Source organism: Eucalyptus grandis, chromosome 11 (genome assembly GCF_016545825.1).
Source record: "Eucalyptus grandis isolate ANBG69807.140 chromosome 11, ASM1654582v1, whole genome shotgun sequence".
NCBI classification, from domain to species: Eukaryota; Viridiplantae; Streptophyta; class Magnoliopsida; order Myrtales; family Myrtaceae; genus Eucalyptus; species Eucalyptus grandis.
This window is the reverse complement of record NC_052622.1, coordinates 2,598,383-2,615,290: the sequence shown is the minus strand read 5'-3', so window position 1 is coordinate 2,615,290 and position 16,908 is coordinate 2,598,383. Positions and strand designations below refer to the sequence as shown.

Here is a 16,908-nt window from a genome sequence, read left to right as displayed (position 1 = left end):
AGCATGATGGGTGAGTTAACCTTCTTTCTCGGGCTTCAAGTGAAACAACTGAAGGAAGGAACTTTTATTCATCAAGAAAAATACGCTAATGATCTCGTCAAAAGTTTGACCGAACAATTGCAAAAAGGCTGAAATACCAATGTCAAGTTCCTTGAAAATAGACAAAGATGAAGGAGGAAAGAAAATCGACCGGAAGCTATACATGAGTATCATTGGATCACTTCTTTATCTTACTGCTTCTAGACCTGACATTTTTTTTAGTGTTTGCATTTGTGCCAGATTTCAAGCAGATCCTAAAGAATCTCATTTAAGTGCTGCAAAGCGTATTATTAAATACATTGCTTCAACTTCAAGCATCGGTCTTTGGTATCCTAAAAATGGAGACTTTACTCTTCTTGGATACTCAGACGCAGATCTAGCTAGATGCAGAGTTGATAGAAAGAGCACATCGGGTACCTGTCAACTACTTGGAGGCAAGACATTATCTTGGTTTTCAAGGAAGCAAACTACAGTAGCTCTTTCTACAGACGAAGCAAAGTATGTAGCTCTCGGAATTAAAGATTCATGCATGGAGATTAACTGCGACAACACCAGTGCAATCAATCTTACTAAAAATCCAATTCTTCACTCAAGAGCAAAGCATAGAGAGATTCGACATCACTTCATAAGAGATCATGTTCAAAATGGAGAAGTTTCGATTCAGTTTGTTGACTCAAAGAACCAACTAGTGGATATATTCACAAAGCCTTTGGAGAAAAATCAATTTGAAATTATCCGTTCCAGACTCAACATTTTGAGGTTTGAAGAAGTTAAAGTCTAGAGACTCTCAGACTCAGACAAACAAGACTTTGACTGTAAGTTGTTCTCTCTCTCGAATCTCATCTTGAAAATGTACGATTATCAACCGTGTTTGATTATTCCTATCTTTAATTGACGTGATTATGGCAACGTTTTCTTTTCGAAAAAGAAGTTATTTTTTAAATGACTATTTTCTCGAAAAATGTAGTTATTTTGAAAATGCACCTTTTTATTTTCCTTTATGACGTTCCGTATACCTCTCCTTTTAACCGATTATACACTGTTGATTCTTCTTCACTTTACTCTCAAAAAACCCTAAGAAAGCATCAATCTTCCATTCCTGTTTTCTTCCCTTGTTTAATCTTCGAAAAAGTTGTCATCTTTCTTGAGAAAGTCAAGCAAGGAATCTTTCAAAAACTGAGAAAGATGTCATCTTCAAGAAAGTCTTCGAGAATCGCAAGCAGAGGACAACGGTGAATGAGTGAGGGGCCTACGCACTTCGATCTCACCGAGGAAGAGGAGTCTCCTAATCAGCAACAGAGCCCACAACATTCTCAGCAACGTCATTCTCCACCATCTAGTCCACAGGGTGCTGGTCATCAACAAGAGGAAGAAATCGTTGAAGACGCAGATCCTGTAAGAATTCAAAGGCCCTCTTTTATTTATAAGCTTTACCGTGCTTTAAAGAAGACTGGTACTCCATTGAACTATGTCGATGAGTTTCTTAAGGACAAAGGATATGGGAATGAGTACATCTTTTTGCGGAAAAATGGAAAGTTTGGGAATTGCTCCCAAAGGGGTGGCAGAAGAAACCCTTGCAAATATCCCAAGTGATCTGCGTGTTGGGGGACTTAATCCGGTAGATGGAAATGATGATGACAAATTGTACAGCCAATTTCAACCAAGAATGGATGTTGCAACGAAAATTCGAGGAAAAAGGGGAGAGCTGTTTAAATCAAAGGAACAGAAGGAATTATACTCAAAATTGCTGAAGTGTGGGGTGATAAACCCTAGGAGTGTGGATTTTGATTTTCTGGATGCTGTGAATGTGAACTTGAGGGAAAAGTTCAGTTATCTTCAATTTGAAAAGTTTTGCTTGACACCATAGAGGCCTATACTCAATTAACTGCATATTTCTATTCAAATCTTAGTTTCTTGGATGCGAATAGAATATCCTTTAGTATCTGAGATCAGGACTTTGTGGTTGATGTGGATATGCTGGCGGATGTGATTGGGGTTGAGAGAGGAAGATATCAACCGATCAATGTTTCTACTACTCGTGCAACATTGGAGCTTGTTAAGGATAGAAGAACAGAGGAAAAGATTTCCTACTTGAGGATGAGTGCATTTAACATTCTGCTTCACAAGATTGTGATCAATTGCCTCAGACCAAAATCAACTTCCAAGACTGATGTTTCAAGTTCAGAGGCAAAGCTGATATATGCCATCATTAATGGGAAAAAGTTTTCTCTTCCTCACACTGTTATATTTCATATGTATAGAGCAGTGGTGAAGGATAGAGGTCAACTTCCTTATTCAAGTCTTGTGACGAAGTTATTCAGACATCTAAATATTCAGCCTCCACAAATCCTCTGTGTTAGATCGTGTGATCATATGGTGGTAGGACTAAAAATGGTGACTAAAATGCGTCTGAAGGAATAAGCAAGGCGTTGGAGAAATTCAAGGAGAAGACTCATGTTAAAACTCATCAAATCTCTTTTGCAGCAAAAAGAAAAGGGAAGGAGCCCATGGTTGCTCCATCCAAGAAAAGAAGAGCTCTTATTGTTGAAGATGAAGATAGTGATGATGATGACATCACCATTTTTGCTATAGCATTGAAGAAGCTAAGCCGTCCTATTCCAGAACCAATGGAACGACAGGAGAAAGAAGTAGAGGAGAGAAAAGGACAAGAGAAAGAAGAAGAAGAAAGAGAAGCTGGAGAAAAAGAAGCAGAGGAGGAAAGGTTTGAAGAAGAAGAAGAGAGAGAAAATCAAGAGGAAAGAGAGCATGAAAAACACTCTTCTCCACCTAAAGGCATGGAAAGAGGGGGAGATCATGAGAAAAGAGGAATGTCCTCTTATCCTGCTCACAGTGAGGGAGTTAGTCGCTCTCCAGCAGACCCAGAAGACATTCATGCCTCTCATTTTCCTGAGGAAGAACATGATGCTTCATCGCTAAATCTGCGTGATTATGATATGCCATCATCTGCATTTACTCCATCAGATCGTGCCGAAGCAAGTACGCAGACCGATAACTCAGCAGATTTTCGCATAATTATGGATATTCTCTTGGAGATGCGCGGTCAAATTTATGCTCTGGGATGCGAGGTTCAAAACTTGCAGAATGAAGGTCAAGCTTCTTCAGTTTCTTTGAAAGATCAGATCCAAGCCCTCTCTGTTCAGATTCAGGTTAATGCTAAGGGTGAGGAGGTTGCACAACTGAAGGAAGACTTGAAAAGGTTGGAAGGGATCGTTCAGTCCATGGGAGATTTCCAACTTGTTCGCCTTCCCAAGCAATCTTGACTTTATTCCATTTTCATCTCAACATTTTTAAATGCTGACAAAAAGGGGGAGAGATGCAAGATTTGAATCAAACTTTGATTTTTTAATCGTTTGGAGTGGATTGTTTTGATGTTTGACTTTGTTTGACTTTATTTTTGTGTCTGGTTGAGAACTGAATTTGAATTTGGACTTGACTGTTATTGATATCTTATGGATGGCTTTATCATATACAAGACTAACCTATTTTCTGTGGTTGCAAATTCTAGTGTTATTCACTTAGCCATTTATCTTTATAAGATATGCATATGTGTTTGAGAAATGTTTTGCAGGTCAAAGTTATCCAAATCTACAGGAAAGCTTTGTCACCATAAAAAATGGGGAGATTGTTGGAGAAATCTTCTTGAAATGTTTTGAAGCTGGCAAAACGTTTTTATCAGTTTAGTCTGAAGGTTTGCAGACTCTGCTGTTTAAAGTCTGAAGACCTCCGGACAGCTAGACTCAAGACTCAAAGTCTATTCTCATTGACAGTTTCTAATCCGTTGAAGAAAGACTATCCAGAACTAGATGTTTTATTAAGGATATGACCTTATCGACTGGAGAAGATCTCTTTGCTGGATATGACGTAATGGAATCCTTTGATTGATCGAGATTAATTCGGGGATTAAGGATCCGATGATTGGCGAAATATTCATGAAATGTTTTACTTATGAAAACCGAGATCCTAATTTTATGGGCGAACAGGATTGATGGGCTATCGACATGTTCCTTTAATAGCTCTAATGATCTTCCTAATTGATTCTGTTCAACGGGAAGATTGGAAGAATTCCTTTGGTGAATGCCAACGGGTATGATGGCATAAAGGAGTATATAAGAAAAACGTTCTAGTTGTTCGAGGAGTGCACGATAGAAGAATTCCAAAGTCTGAAGCTCCTTATTTTTAGTCAATACATTTGAGCGAAAACTTGTACGCAAAAGAGTGTTTATATTCGTGAGAAACCTTGAGGAAGTGTGATAGAATATCTACACTGTGGAATCAAGGAAGAACTGTGCTGTAACATCTCTTTTGTTCATAGTGGAATCCAGCCGATAGGCTGTTAGTGCGGAAGAGTGGACGTAAGCTTGGGATAAACCAAACCACTATAAACCTTGTGTTTAATCTTCTCTTCCTTACTCTTTACTTTATTTTGATCGTAATTCATTTTAATCAAAAGAGTACTGCCTTTCTATCGTCTGCCTAGTATTGCTGTGGTATTTCGAAAATTTGTTTTTACACCTATTCACCCCCCCTCTAGGTGATTATACTAGCTACATCAATATAGAGGTAAAGAAGCAAACTGATAATTCCTAGTTGGCCGTAATTCAATGGCTTATGACTTCACAGGTACACTCATCATCGGTCTAAGTTTCTAAGAAAGAGTGCAGCAAGATCAACCATTCAATAATATATAGAAGAGAAATAATTGTGTGACAATCTTTAATTTATTATGAAAATAACAATCTATTTCGAATTATAAAAAACCAAATAAGAAATAATTATAAATTGTTATAGGGTCCACTATTTCTATGATTCATGGCTCGTAACAAGTTATTATTCCTATTACAAAAAAAAAAAAAATACAAGTTATTATTCTTACGGTAGTTTAAAGACTGTTATGCTAACAAAGCCTTATATGGAGACACTGGAATGGAATGTCCCATGATTTGTACCACACTTATCTTTTTCCTCTTCCGAACTTCATCATTTGAGTGCCGGACACCTGGAGTGCCAAAACTTGACACGGAGAGACATTTAAGTATCAAAAGTTAGGAAAATGGCACATAAGTGTTAAAATCGGAGCAAAATTGATCATTTAAGTGCCAACGGCGAGAAAATCCGACAAAAATGTTGACATGACAATTTTCTTTTCTTTTTTTTGGGTGAAAGTAAGCAATATATTGGGGGAAAGGTCAAACTGTACAAACTAATTGCCTTCAAAAAACTTGCACTCAAGATGAACATGCTCATTATGAGTGGAATGAAGCCGAGGAAAAGCCAAGTGGCAACAACAAGAACAACCAAAAGAGAAGACCCACGGCAAAACAACTGTGAGGCAGACACCAACTAGCAACCAACAAGAAGCTTAGCTAGCCGGATGACGATCAGTGGGAATGAAGATGATGGGGTCCACATCCCAAGAACGTTACAGCCTCCTATTTCTGGTGGAGTCAGCTATATTTTTGAAGGTGATAGCATTGTCTTTAACGACTTGAAGAAGATGCTTCTTCATGGCCGGAATAGAGATCGACTCCCCCCTGAAGAGAATATTGTTCATGTTTTTCCAAACGATGTGACAAAGCGCACCAAATGAAAAGCGGGCAACACATTTATAAAAATCCTTGCCTGAGAGCAAGGTAGTGGCCCAAGTGAGGGTCTCCTCCCACGATCTGTTGCTCTAGGGAAGATTGCATCTGGTCGCCCAAAAGAAAGCAATACCAGAAGTAATACGACACCCAAAAAATAGATAATCAATAGAGTTGGGCACCTCATTGCAAAAGGGGTAGGAAGCAGCATCTATCCTACCATAAGATATAATGAGGGACTGTGTAGGCAACCTGCACTTGGTGATGAACCAAAAGTTTAGTTGCTGATATGATGATTTTCTGGCAAGGTAAGTGCAAAACAATGTTATTTTGCACGCTGACGTGGTAAATAATTAATATAAAAATTAATTAAACTAAATTTAAAACCAAATTTATTTAAAACATTTATTTTTTTTTTAAAAGGAGGGAGGCGGCAATGGTGAGGGCTTAGCCCTCAGCCACCTTCTTCCTCCCTCCCTTTTTTGAATAAAAAAATTATTTATTTATCTAATGTTTATTTTCAATTTTTTTTTTATAATTTAATTTAGTTAATTTTTATATTAAATTTCAAATTTACTCCAAAATGATGTCGTTTTTGCGTTTCTTTGTTGAGTCAGCTCTCCGGTGAGCCATGTAGGTGAGCAAAAAAAAAAAAAATTGCCACGTAGGATTTTCGACGGGGTTCGCTAGATGTGATACTTAAGTGTCTCACTTTTTTTCTTTTTTTTTTATTATAAAAAGTGGCATTTAAGTGTCACTTTCCTAACTTTTAATACTTCAGTGTCCTTTCGTGCCGAATTTTGGTACTAAGGATGTACTTTTTCCTCATCATTTCCATAATTTCTCCATCTACACATCACGTAGAAGTTCTACAACGTGGTAGGGCAGTAATATGAATATTCTCAGTTAAATGAAATTGAAAGTCAGCCTTTTCCTCCTGTTGATTTACAGAGAATGATCCTACAGCTTCCATAACATTGACATGAACTATTATCCTGTAAGTTGCTCGATTTACACAGAGAAGCGTCCATTTCATTAAAATTCTATTAGAAAATGCGTTTCTGCAAAAGAAATGCAAAGAAATCAATATAGACCCAAGTCGTTGTATAAGATAATGACATGGACCTCAAGACTTGACTTGGTGCTTGCGGGGCATGCACTGCGAAACTTCGTGATACATAAATTCCACAAACAGCAGCCCAAGTCGTTGTATAAGATAATGACATGGACCTCGAGACTTGACTTGGTGCTTGCGGGTTTTGCACTGCAAAACTTGGCCATACATAGATTCCACAAACATGAGATTGGGCCAGCAGCTCCTCCTCCCACAAACTCCCAAAAGAAAAAAAAAACCAAGTTCCTCAATATCTTCATATCACTCTTTTAACTTTAATTTAATAGAATAGTGGCTTGCGGTGGGGCTTGATGGTGCTACCGAGCACCGGAGGATCGTGTGATTCCCGAAAGGTGATCTCCAGTGGTTCTTCGGTCATCTCAAAAAAGAAAAAAGAAAAAAAGTATGATTTTGAAATATATAACTGCCTCATCAATTATTTGGGGCATATGCCTGTTACAATGCAAGCCTTAACTCCACCGGTCCAATCAATGCTAATGAAATGCGACCGGCCAGGAACATCTTCGACTGTAAGCACAAAAGTCTGATGAGATGATCTTAAATTTGACTTTTTGGGAGATTGTCGATTTGGAGTCAAGTCATAGGGATGTTGCTGGATAACTTTAAAATCAACAAACTGATGTTTACGTTTACAGAGATGGTAAATGAAATTATGTACACATGATGTGCATGGTACACTGATGATATAGAACAATAATTGATTACGTTCACTATCATTCCTTGCCTCGCTCACTATGAATGCCCTTTGTCCATTCTTAAGAATCCACTCAAAACCAACTTCCCAAAATTTAAACAAATGCACCCAAGCCAAAGACTTGAAGCCTGAGCCGGCGTGCAATATAGCTTTCATTTTCAATTTCATCATCGTTCATGGCGGGACATGATAGTGTAAAAGTGCATGTATTAGTAAGTCTGTTGTTAATTTTAGACAATGCATATGTATGCCTGTGCAGAAACGGAAACTCATCCTCCATCTGCTTTGAAGAAGAAAGGAATGCTCTGCTGCAACTCAGACAAAGTCTCTCAGACCCATCTCACGTCCTTTCTTCTTGGAATGGTGAAGATTGCTGTCGATGGATCGGAGTGACGTGCAACCGAGCAAATGGACACGTCGTCAAGCTCCAAATCACGTCAGGAAATGAAAATCCATTTTTTATAGCAGAAGAATTGCCGTATGGTGATGACTTGTTCCCACAAGTTTTTTCAACAGCTGGTGCACTAAACCCTTCTTTGCTCAACTTGAGATACTTGAGCTACCTAGACTTGAGTGGGATTTTTTTCAAACATGCGTACATGCCCAAATTCATCGGCTCCATGAAGCAGTTGAGGTACCTTGACTTGTCATACTCTTTCGATTTTGCAATTGTTCCTCATGAATGGGGAAATCTCACTGAGTTGGAAGTCCTCGATCTCCATGGTTATTATATCGCGGGTGCTGTTGATGACTTTCAGTGGCTTTCACATCTTCAGGCATTAAAGTACCTCGACATGAGTGGAATACATGTTAACAAATCTGGAGACTTCATGCACGTGATCAGTGCACTCCCATCTTTATCCCATTTGAGCCTATCATATTGTGGGCTTTATAACTCTCGCCCGTCTTTTGATTGCTTGGCGAATTCTACTGCTCTTCATCTTGAGTACCTTGATCTTTCAATGAATTTATTGGGGGGCTCCATGCCAAGCATTCCATTTCAAAATATGACTTCTCTTGAGTACCTCAATCTTTCAAGGAATTTGTTGGGGGCCCCATCCCAAGCATTCCATTTCAACATATGACTTCTCTTGAATACCTCGATCTTTCAGAAAATTTGTTTGGGGGGCCCATCTCAAGCATTCCATTTCAAAACATGACTTCTCTCCGGCACCTTCATCTTTCATCAAACTATTTCAACTCTTCAGTACCAAGGTGGTTCAATAACTTGAGAAATCTTGTCGATCTCAATCTTGCACACAATTCGTTGCAAAGCATTGAAGGAGGGTTGTTCTCCTTCTTAAGGGAACAACCGTTCCTCGAGTCACTATATTTGAATTATAATGAACTTCATGAGGAAATATCTTCAGTGGAGGGAAGTTCTTTGGGGCTTATCAGGAAAAACTTCAAGCGACTGGTGATAAGTAATAATTTTCTTCAGGGGACTTTGCCAGATTGACTGTTTCACTTGAAAAACCTGACGGTACTTGACCTATCATATAATCAATTACATGGAACCATACCATCTCCAGATGATTGGGTATGCTTGAGAGTACTTCTTCTTTCTGATAATCAATTAACAGGGAATATTCCTGATGCATTTGGAAGATTGCAAGTGTTATCAATTTTAGATCTCAGCAGCAATCTTCTAAATGGCACTATTCCACAGAGTCTTGGACAACTTCAGTATCTTTTCTCTTTAGATCTTTCAGCAAATTCCTTGGGAGGAACAGTTTCCAAAATCCACTTCTCCAACCTCTCAAAGCTGCGGACCTTAGATATTGGCAACAACCATTTAGCTATCGAGGTGGATTCTGATTGGATACCACCTTTCAATCTCTCATCCATGCTGATGGCGTCATGCAAGTTCGGAACAAAATTTCCGCAATGGATAAGAACGCAAGCCAGTCTCATGATGATAGATTTGTCCAATGCCTCCATTTCAAGATCTCTCCCAAATTGGCTAGGTCTCATGTCATTATCCTCCTTGAATCTCTCTCACAATCAAATAAATGGATCTCTGTCGAAATTTCCTACTACTCTGCAAGAGTTAGATCTCTCTCACAACCAAATAAATTATGATCTATCTTTATATCTCTCTCACAACCAAATAAATTCGTTAGATCTCTCTCCCAACCAAATAAATAAATCTTCGGAATCTTTTTTTCTATACTTAGATCTCTCTCACAACCAAATAAATTTGTTAGATCTCTTTTGCAACTTTGGATCTTTGTTGGAAGTTCCTCAATTACTATCTTTAGATCTTTACAACCAAATAAATTCGTTAGATCTCTCTTGCAAACAAATAAATGAGTCTCTGTTAAAATTTCCTTTTTATCTGTTAGATCTCTCTCGCAACTTAATTTCAGGACCAATTCCGCAAGATATTGGCCTAGCAATGCCTCAGTTGGGAACTTTGAATCTGAATGACAATCTCTTAAGCGGTCCAATACCCACCTCAATATGCGAGATGGAATTTCTGTTTGAGTTGCACCTTGGAAGGAATGAATTAGTTGGCGAAATTCCTGCATGTTGGAAGGAGAACCCATTGAGCCTCCTTGATTTATCATCCAATAAGTTGTACGGAGTCATACCAAATTCTTTGGGAAATCTAACTAAGCTTATGTCATTACACTTGAACAACAACAATCTCTATGGAGAAATTCCTGTGACTCTGAACTATGTTAGAAACTTGCGGATTTTGGATCTTGAAGAAAACAAAATCTCAGGAAGTGTTCCACGTTGGATTGGACCAAGTTTTCAGTCACTACAAATTCTTAGATTGCGAGAAAACATGTTCGATGGAAGCATTCCTTCACAACTATGCTTACTCTCTGCATTGCAAATATTGGACATGGCAGTCAACAATCTGACAGGAGCGATTCCAAATTGTCTTGGCTATATGAAAGGTATGAAACTGAACAAAAGCATAGGCGAAGGCAACTCACTCTCTCTTGCTTATGCAGCTACACCTCCCATGCTTGGGCCAACAACGTCCAATGCTTCACCTCCCATGCTTGGGCCAACAACGTCCAACGCTACAACGCCCATTGCTCCAACGGATTGGACTCAAGAGCATGTGGAGCAGGTTGTGAAGGGGATGGATCTTGACTACACAACACTTGATCTACAGCTTATGGTGAATTTAGATCTCTCGAGCAACAAATTGGTTGGGCAAATTCCAAGAGAGCTTACCTTGCTCTCCGGATTGCGAGGCTTGAACTTATCCCGCAACTTTCTTTCTGGAGGCATCCCAACTATGATTGGAGACATGAGATCGCTCGAGTCACTTGATCTTTCAAATAATCAACTTTTGGGAACAATCCCACAAAGCTTTTCTGCATTCATATCATTGAGCAAACTAAACTTGTCACACAACAACTTCACGGGGCCAATTCGAAAAGGAAATCAAATCCAGACACTTGATGATCCTTCCATTTATGCCGACAATCCTCTACTTTGTGGTGATCCTCTACAAAAGAAATGCCCCAAAGCAGAGGCCCCTCAAGCGGCCCCACAAGTGCCGGAAGAAGTTGCCAATGAAGAAGGTAAGCTTGAAAAGGTAATGTTCTACATAGTAATAATGCTCGGGTTTGCGACTGGGTTTTGGGGAGTTGTTGGCAGTTTGGTGGACAAGAAGAACTGGAGACTGGTGTACTTCAACTTTGTGGATCGTAAAGCAGACATGGTGTACGTGATTGTTGCAATGAAGGTGGCCGAGTTGAGGAGGAGATTGAGAAGAGTGTAACGGGCCTGTTATCCACATCAATTAGTCCAATGCTTTATTGATCTCGTGAAGTTCTTGTTTTCTTGTTCAAGCAGAATTGTCTTTGTAGTTGGTCTGTTTCTCCTTATCAGTAGTAAGCGATATTTTTTTTTTCTTTAATTTCAACCTTGTTCTAGCAAGCAGTCAACGGAACAACTTGGAAAGTGCAAATCATGTCATTTTGTAATTTGGTGTTGCTCAGCAATCTAGCAGTACTCCGTGTCATTATACTTTAACTATTTTGGTTGGCAAATTTCATTTCGTCCAGTTTATGTTTTTGCTGTTAATTGCATGTTGAGGGCAATCCAAAATTAGGACTTGAAATTATTAATGGCATAGGGCCTGCCAATGTTCAATATATTCCTTTCCTAAGATTATGTTTCCTTTCTCAATTTCGAGACATGGGAAAAAAATTTGCATGAACTCCAAATCACAATGAAGGACTCTGTGAAATGTGAAGAAACAACTCTTCTCAATGTGAATACATTGTGAATTCGAATATTGGTAAATTCGTTATAAAGTGAAAGCTTACTAACCAAACTTGTAATATTTGAAAATATTGTCACTTTTCAGGTTATTGGAAAATTCTATAGAGGATTGGATGTACACTGACCAACTTATAACTTTTTAAAGATGTTTGTTATTTACTAATTTATTGGAATATTTTCAAATTCATTATATTTAGTAGTTTACTAAACCATACTGGTAAAATTTGAAATTAACTGATAACTTACTAACATTTTGATAAATTAGTATTTTTTATTATAAAATATGTACAAGTGTACTTACTAAACTAGAGGTTAATAGTTTATCAACACGGTGACCCCAACCCCAAACACCAACCAACCCGGGGGCATCCTGTCGCGACCCAATTTTTCGAGGGTGAACCACCTAGGGTTTTGACTAATGGATTGTTAAGCCTAGATTTAACTCGGGCTCTCCCAAGCCCATACCAATTCGCGACTTAGGTTCAAATTCTTAACATGCAATTTTTTTAAATTAGGAGTCGCCATTAATCTATTTTTGGTAGGTCGATTAGAAACCCAAGTAAAGTAACGGAGATTCACTTTACTCCTACGAACCAGAGATTTGGGTACGGGGACTTGATTACGCTAGATTTCCCTAACGCCCTTTCGGTACAATTTCTTTTATTTTGAAAAAAAGTTTTTCAGGCAGCTTGAATTGATTTTAAACTATCTCCCTAACATGTGAGGTGTTCATGTAGGTGCGCAAACCACTAATTTAATACCCAAGTAAAGCAGTAAATAAATTGCAGGACTTACCTCATAGCAACGAAAGCATCTGCGTTGTTAGATCAGAATTCACATCAACAACCCTAGATATGATTTCTAATTAACACGCAATTTCTTTTTCTTTTTTTATGTTCACTTTAATTAATGAGAATCGTGCTTTATGCAATGCATGCCACTAATTTAACATGAAATGATATGACATGGTAACATGACTTAACTATATGACCTAAGCGATACTACATAAATAAGCATGTAATCTATCCTGAAGCATGAGATGGATTTATTCTAAAAAATACTTTTTTTTTGTATTTTCCATGAGATTCGAAATTAAAGAAATGCAACACTTAAATATGCAATCTAAATTAATGTAATGACCTAATTCTAATGACGGGCAATTTCTAATTAAATGAACCTAACAAAAACCACTAAATGGCGTGCATTGTATGAACCTAATTCTATATGACGTGCACATGATTTTTATTTTCCTAATAAGCATGCAATCTATCATAATATGCAATGACGTGCAAAGAATGCTCTAATTCTAAATTTTTTATGAAATTCGAAATTAAAAATTGCCAAATAATTAAACGTGCAATTTAAATTAATGAGAAGAAAATATGATATCCTAAATTAATGTTTTTGGTCTTTTTATTTAAGAAATTCAAAATAAATTTCCTATCCTAAACATGCAACATAACATTAAAACTAGGAACATCCTAACATGCATTTAACCTAACTCAATTTTTTTTTTTTTTTTTTTTTTTTTGGTTTTTCCTTTACAGGAGCAATCAAATAAAGGCATCGAGAACAGCGCAGCAACAAATCAAGCAAGATATCATCTATGTCCATTTAATTTTGGAAATAAATTGACGAATCGTATCTCGCGCATGAAATCGGATCAGTCAATTTTTAAATAAAAATCACGAATCGTATCTCGAGCGTGAGATCGGATTGGTGATTTTTCCGTGCGATTGCGGGTCGTATTTCGAGCATGAAATCGGACCATCAATCATATGCACGTTGCGGAATTAGGAAGATTTCCTAATTTAGAAGGCTACTCGAGTTGCGAATATAGGTCATGTGCATCAACGAATATATCAAATAAGGAAACAGAATTTTCGGAAATTAAAATAATCAAAATTTTTACCTATTCCGAATATTAATTTCCAATTTGGAAATTGCGCAATTGGACCGAGATTGCAACCGGCGCTTCGGGTGGGACAATGATGGGCAGTTTATGGCCAATGAACCTACAAAAGCAGAACTTTTACGGGATGGCCCGGCTCATGGATGAACTCGCGATAGGCTCGGCACAGCGTTAGGAGAACAAGTTGTCTCGTGGTGGATCACAAGTGGCTCATCAATGTCTTCAATTCGTTGAGGCACGTCGACAGCAAAGGACAAGGACGGCAAAGCAGGTTTGCTCGGCTTGCGATTGTTGACTCACGGTGGACGTAATTTACCGAGACTGGGACTCGCGTTGAGGATCTCCGTGAAGATACTAAAGTTGTTGAAGAATTTTGCGAGCGTAATGAGCCCAGTGTGTTTACGGCTTCCCCCCTGAAGTTTCTTCCTGGTTAGTGGGTAGTCAAGAGAAAATAAATAAAACAAAAACTCAAATTGGAGGCATGAATCCGAAGCAATTCATGGGATCATGGCGGTGGCTCGTGATTGAAGGACAGTGGATCGAACGGTGGTGCTCTGTCATGGAAGGTCGGGGCTAGTAAACGGTGCAGGGCCTTCTCGGTTCGGAACAGATCAGCAAGACAGGGATGGTGTCAACAAGGCAACAGCTGGACAACAGATCAACGTGTGGTCTCGCGGCAGCAGCGACGGCGGCGATCGGGTAATAGTTGGAACAGCAACTACGAGGGTCGGAGCTGCAGTGACGTCATCGATGAAGGGGCTGCGGTGGCGTCGTCAAGCGATCGAGTAATAACTAAACAGGATGGCAGCTCGTTGACAATGTATCGGGGACGACGAAAGCACCGCGGCAGAAGCATCGACGTGGGTCTTGGTCAAGAATTGGCCAAGAAAACTCACTCTCTCCTCTCTCACGTGTCTCTCAATTGTGAAGCCCCAGTCACATTTTACTCTCAATGGCCGTATGTATCAATGTTTGGCCCCCTTTTTTTCCCTCGAACATTACGCTTTTTTATACTGGCCGAATATGAACTTCAAAAAGGGAAATTTGAATATAGGAAAGAAGTCCACGTACTGACTTCCCTCTTTTGTGAGGGTTTATATTTCCTTTGTACGCATTGCGGATCCATATATCCTCATTGAATATATATTTTAATTATGCTAATCCTTCTTGCCCTTTTTGATGTTTTTGTCCGCACATTTATAATCACAAGATCAACAAAAACAATTCTTTTCTTTCCAAATACCAACTCACAATTGATTGAACATTGCCAAAAGTTCGGGATCGTAATAAAATTTTCTCGGATTCTGAATATTTTAAAGATGAGCTCGCAACCAAACATCTGATATCCTGCGAATGTCAGGTTTCTCTCTCGCCTTGTAGAGTTTTCACTACCTAGTGGTAGCAGTTCAGTACCAAACCCTCACACCCAAATCTAATCTCCTCGGTTCATCCGTCAGTATGTTTCATCACTCGATTTTTCTTCCAGATTAACAGTATCCAGCTATGGCCTCCGTCTTCGCAATTCTCTGCTGTCTTGTTTCTTCGTTCCATCCATAATTCACGTCAATTTCTATATCGTTCTCGCAATTCTCAGCTGTCTTGTTTCTTCGTTCCATACATAATTCACATCCATGCCCGGCATCAATGGACGCTTTCTATCTGAGTATCTTTCCTATATCTTTCACTATATTTTACTGGGATTCGTTCATTTCTTGAGGTAGTTGATTGTTTCGTCTCCATAGTCCTTTGCGAAGCTTCTTCCATCCGGTTCCAAGACATGCATGCAGATGGCATCTTCAAGTCAGGACGGAGATGCACGCCTTGCTGCTCTTTGCACCAGATTAGGTCGCCTTTGGTCTAGTGGTAGCACTTCAGTACCAAACCCACACACCCATATCTACTCTCCTCGGTTCATCAGTCATTGACTATTTCGTCTCCATAGTCCTTTGCGAAGCTTCTTCCATCCGGTTCCAAGACATGCATGCAGATGGCATCTTCAAGTCAGGACGGAGATGCACGCCTTGCTGCTCTTTGCACCAGATTAGGTCGCCTTTGGTCACCGCAAGAGGTTGAAGTATGGGATGAAGCTGTTCCTGCCAACACATTGGCGGAATGTCAATTAATTCTGGTCGGTAAAATACTCTCTAATCCGTCTATCAATCTACCCGCATTCCGAATACTATGCAAAGAATCGCGTAATGATAGAGTTCAAATTACTCAACGCGAAGAGGGAGTCTATATGTTTAAGTTTAATTCGGTAGCAGAAAAACAGCGAGTATTAGATAATAGTCCATGGCTGTTCTCACATCACCTTGTTATCTTGAAGCCCTGGTTGCCCAACACTCCTCCGCATCATTATGATTTCAATACTTGTGCCTTCTCGGGTGCACATCTTCGGCCTTCCTATTGAGCGTTGCCAGGAGAGGAGATTATCGTAGAATTATGAGGCATCTTGGTACGGTGCAGCGGTGAAAATTGAAGGCAGGGGAAAATACGACATTACGGGCGGGTAGGGCTCGTGTCGACCTTAATTTACAACAGCCGCTACAACCTGTGTAAGCTTTTAAGATTAGAAGGTAGGAATACATGGCTGGATTTCAAATATGAACGATTATCCTACTTTTGTTATTCATGTGGGGTTATCGGACATTATGCCACGTATTGTCCTACTATACCTTATCTTTGAGTCACAACAAGATGGGAAAGATAATTTATCCTTTGGTCACTTTGGTTAAGAGCTGATGTTAAGGAACATAGCCCATATTGGCGTGCTTTCTACGATGAAGACACTACCGGTGAAGGAGTTGAGGAGGTCATACCCGAAACTCCGCAACACTCACGCCTTCTCTTACCTAGCACCCCTCTAGTTTCTTTGTTTCATTCAACCAAAGTCCCTCAAGCCGATTGTCCCAGCTCAAACCTTGTGCCACCGCAACAATCCCCTGTACAGGTACAACATCTTAGTGGCAAACATATAGAGGCTAGCTCTTCAAAAGGTAAGACAGCAAAGACACATAGAATTCCTCCTAAGACTACTCCACTTAAGAAGGCCAAAAGATATGCTCCTTATGAAGCGCGTCCACCGTGTCACAACAGATTTTGATGATTCACATTTTATGGAAAATCCTGTTTATGAGACACAAGGCCGATAACCGGGCCGTGGTGGCTTGCCCTAAAAAGCCACTAGAGGACAAATGAAACTACTCAGCCTGGAACCGTCGTGTCCTGGGCAATACCCCGCGGTTCAAGCACTTAGGCCCCGGTGACCGGGAAA

At 39.4% G+C, this 16,908-nt stretch overlaps 1 protein-coding gene across 1 annotated transcript; it reads left to right on the top strand.

Annotated features, from left to right (window-relative positions):
• The first annotated feature begins 8,067 nt into the window (after nt 1–8,067).
• Nucleotides 8,068–11,326, top strand: LOC120289566 (receptor-like protein EIX2). Its single transcript, XM_039304654.1, has 3 exons — nt 8,068–8,311; nt 9,052–9,330; nt 9,814–11,326. The coding sequence occupies exons 1-3, from the start codon at nt 8,068–8,070 to the stop codon at nt 11,214–11,216; spliced, it is 1,926 nt and encodes a 641-aa protein (XP_039160588.1). The 3' UTR covers nt 11,217–11,326.
• Nucleotides 11,327–16,908: the final 5,582 nt, after the last annotated feature.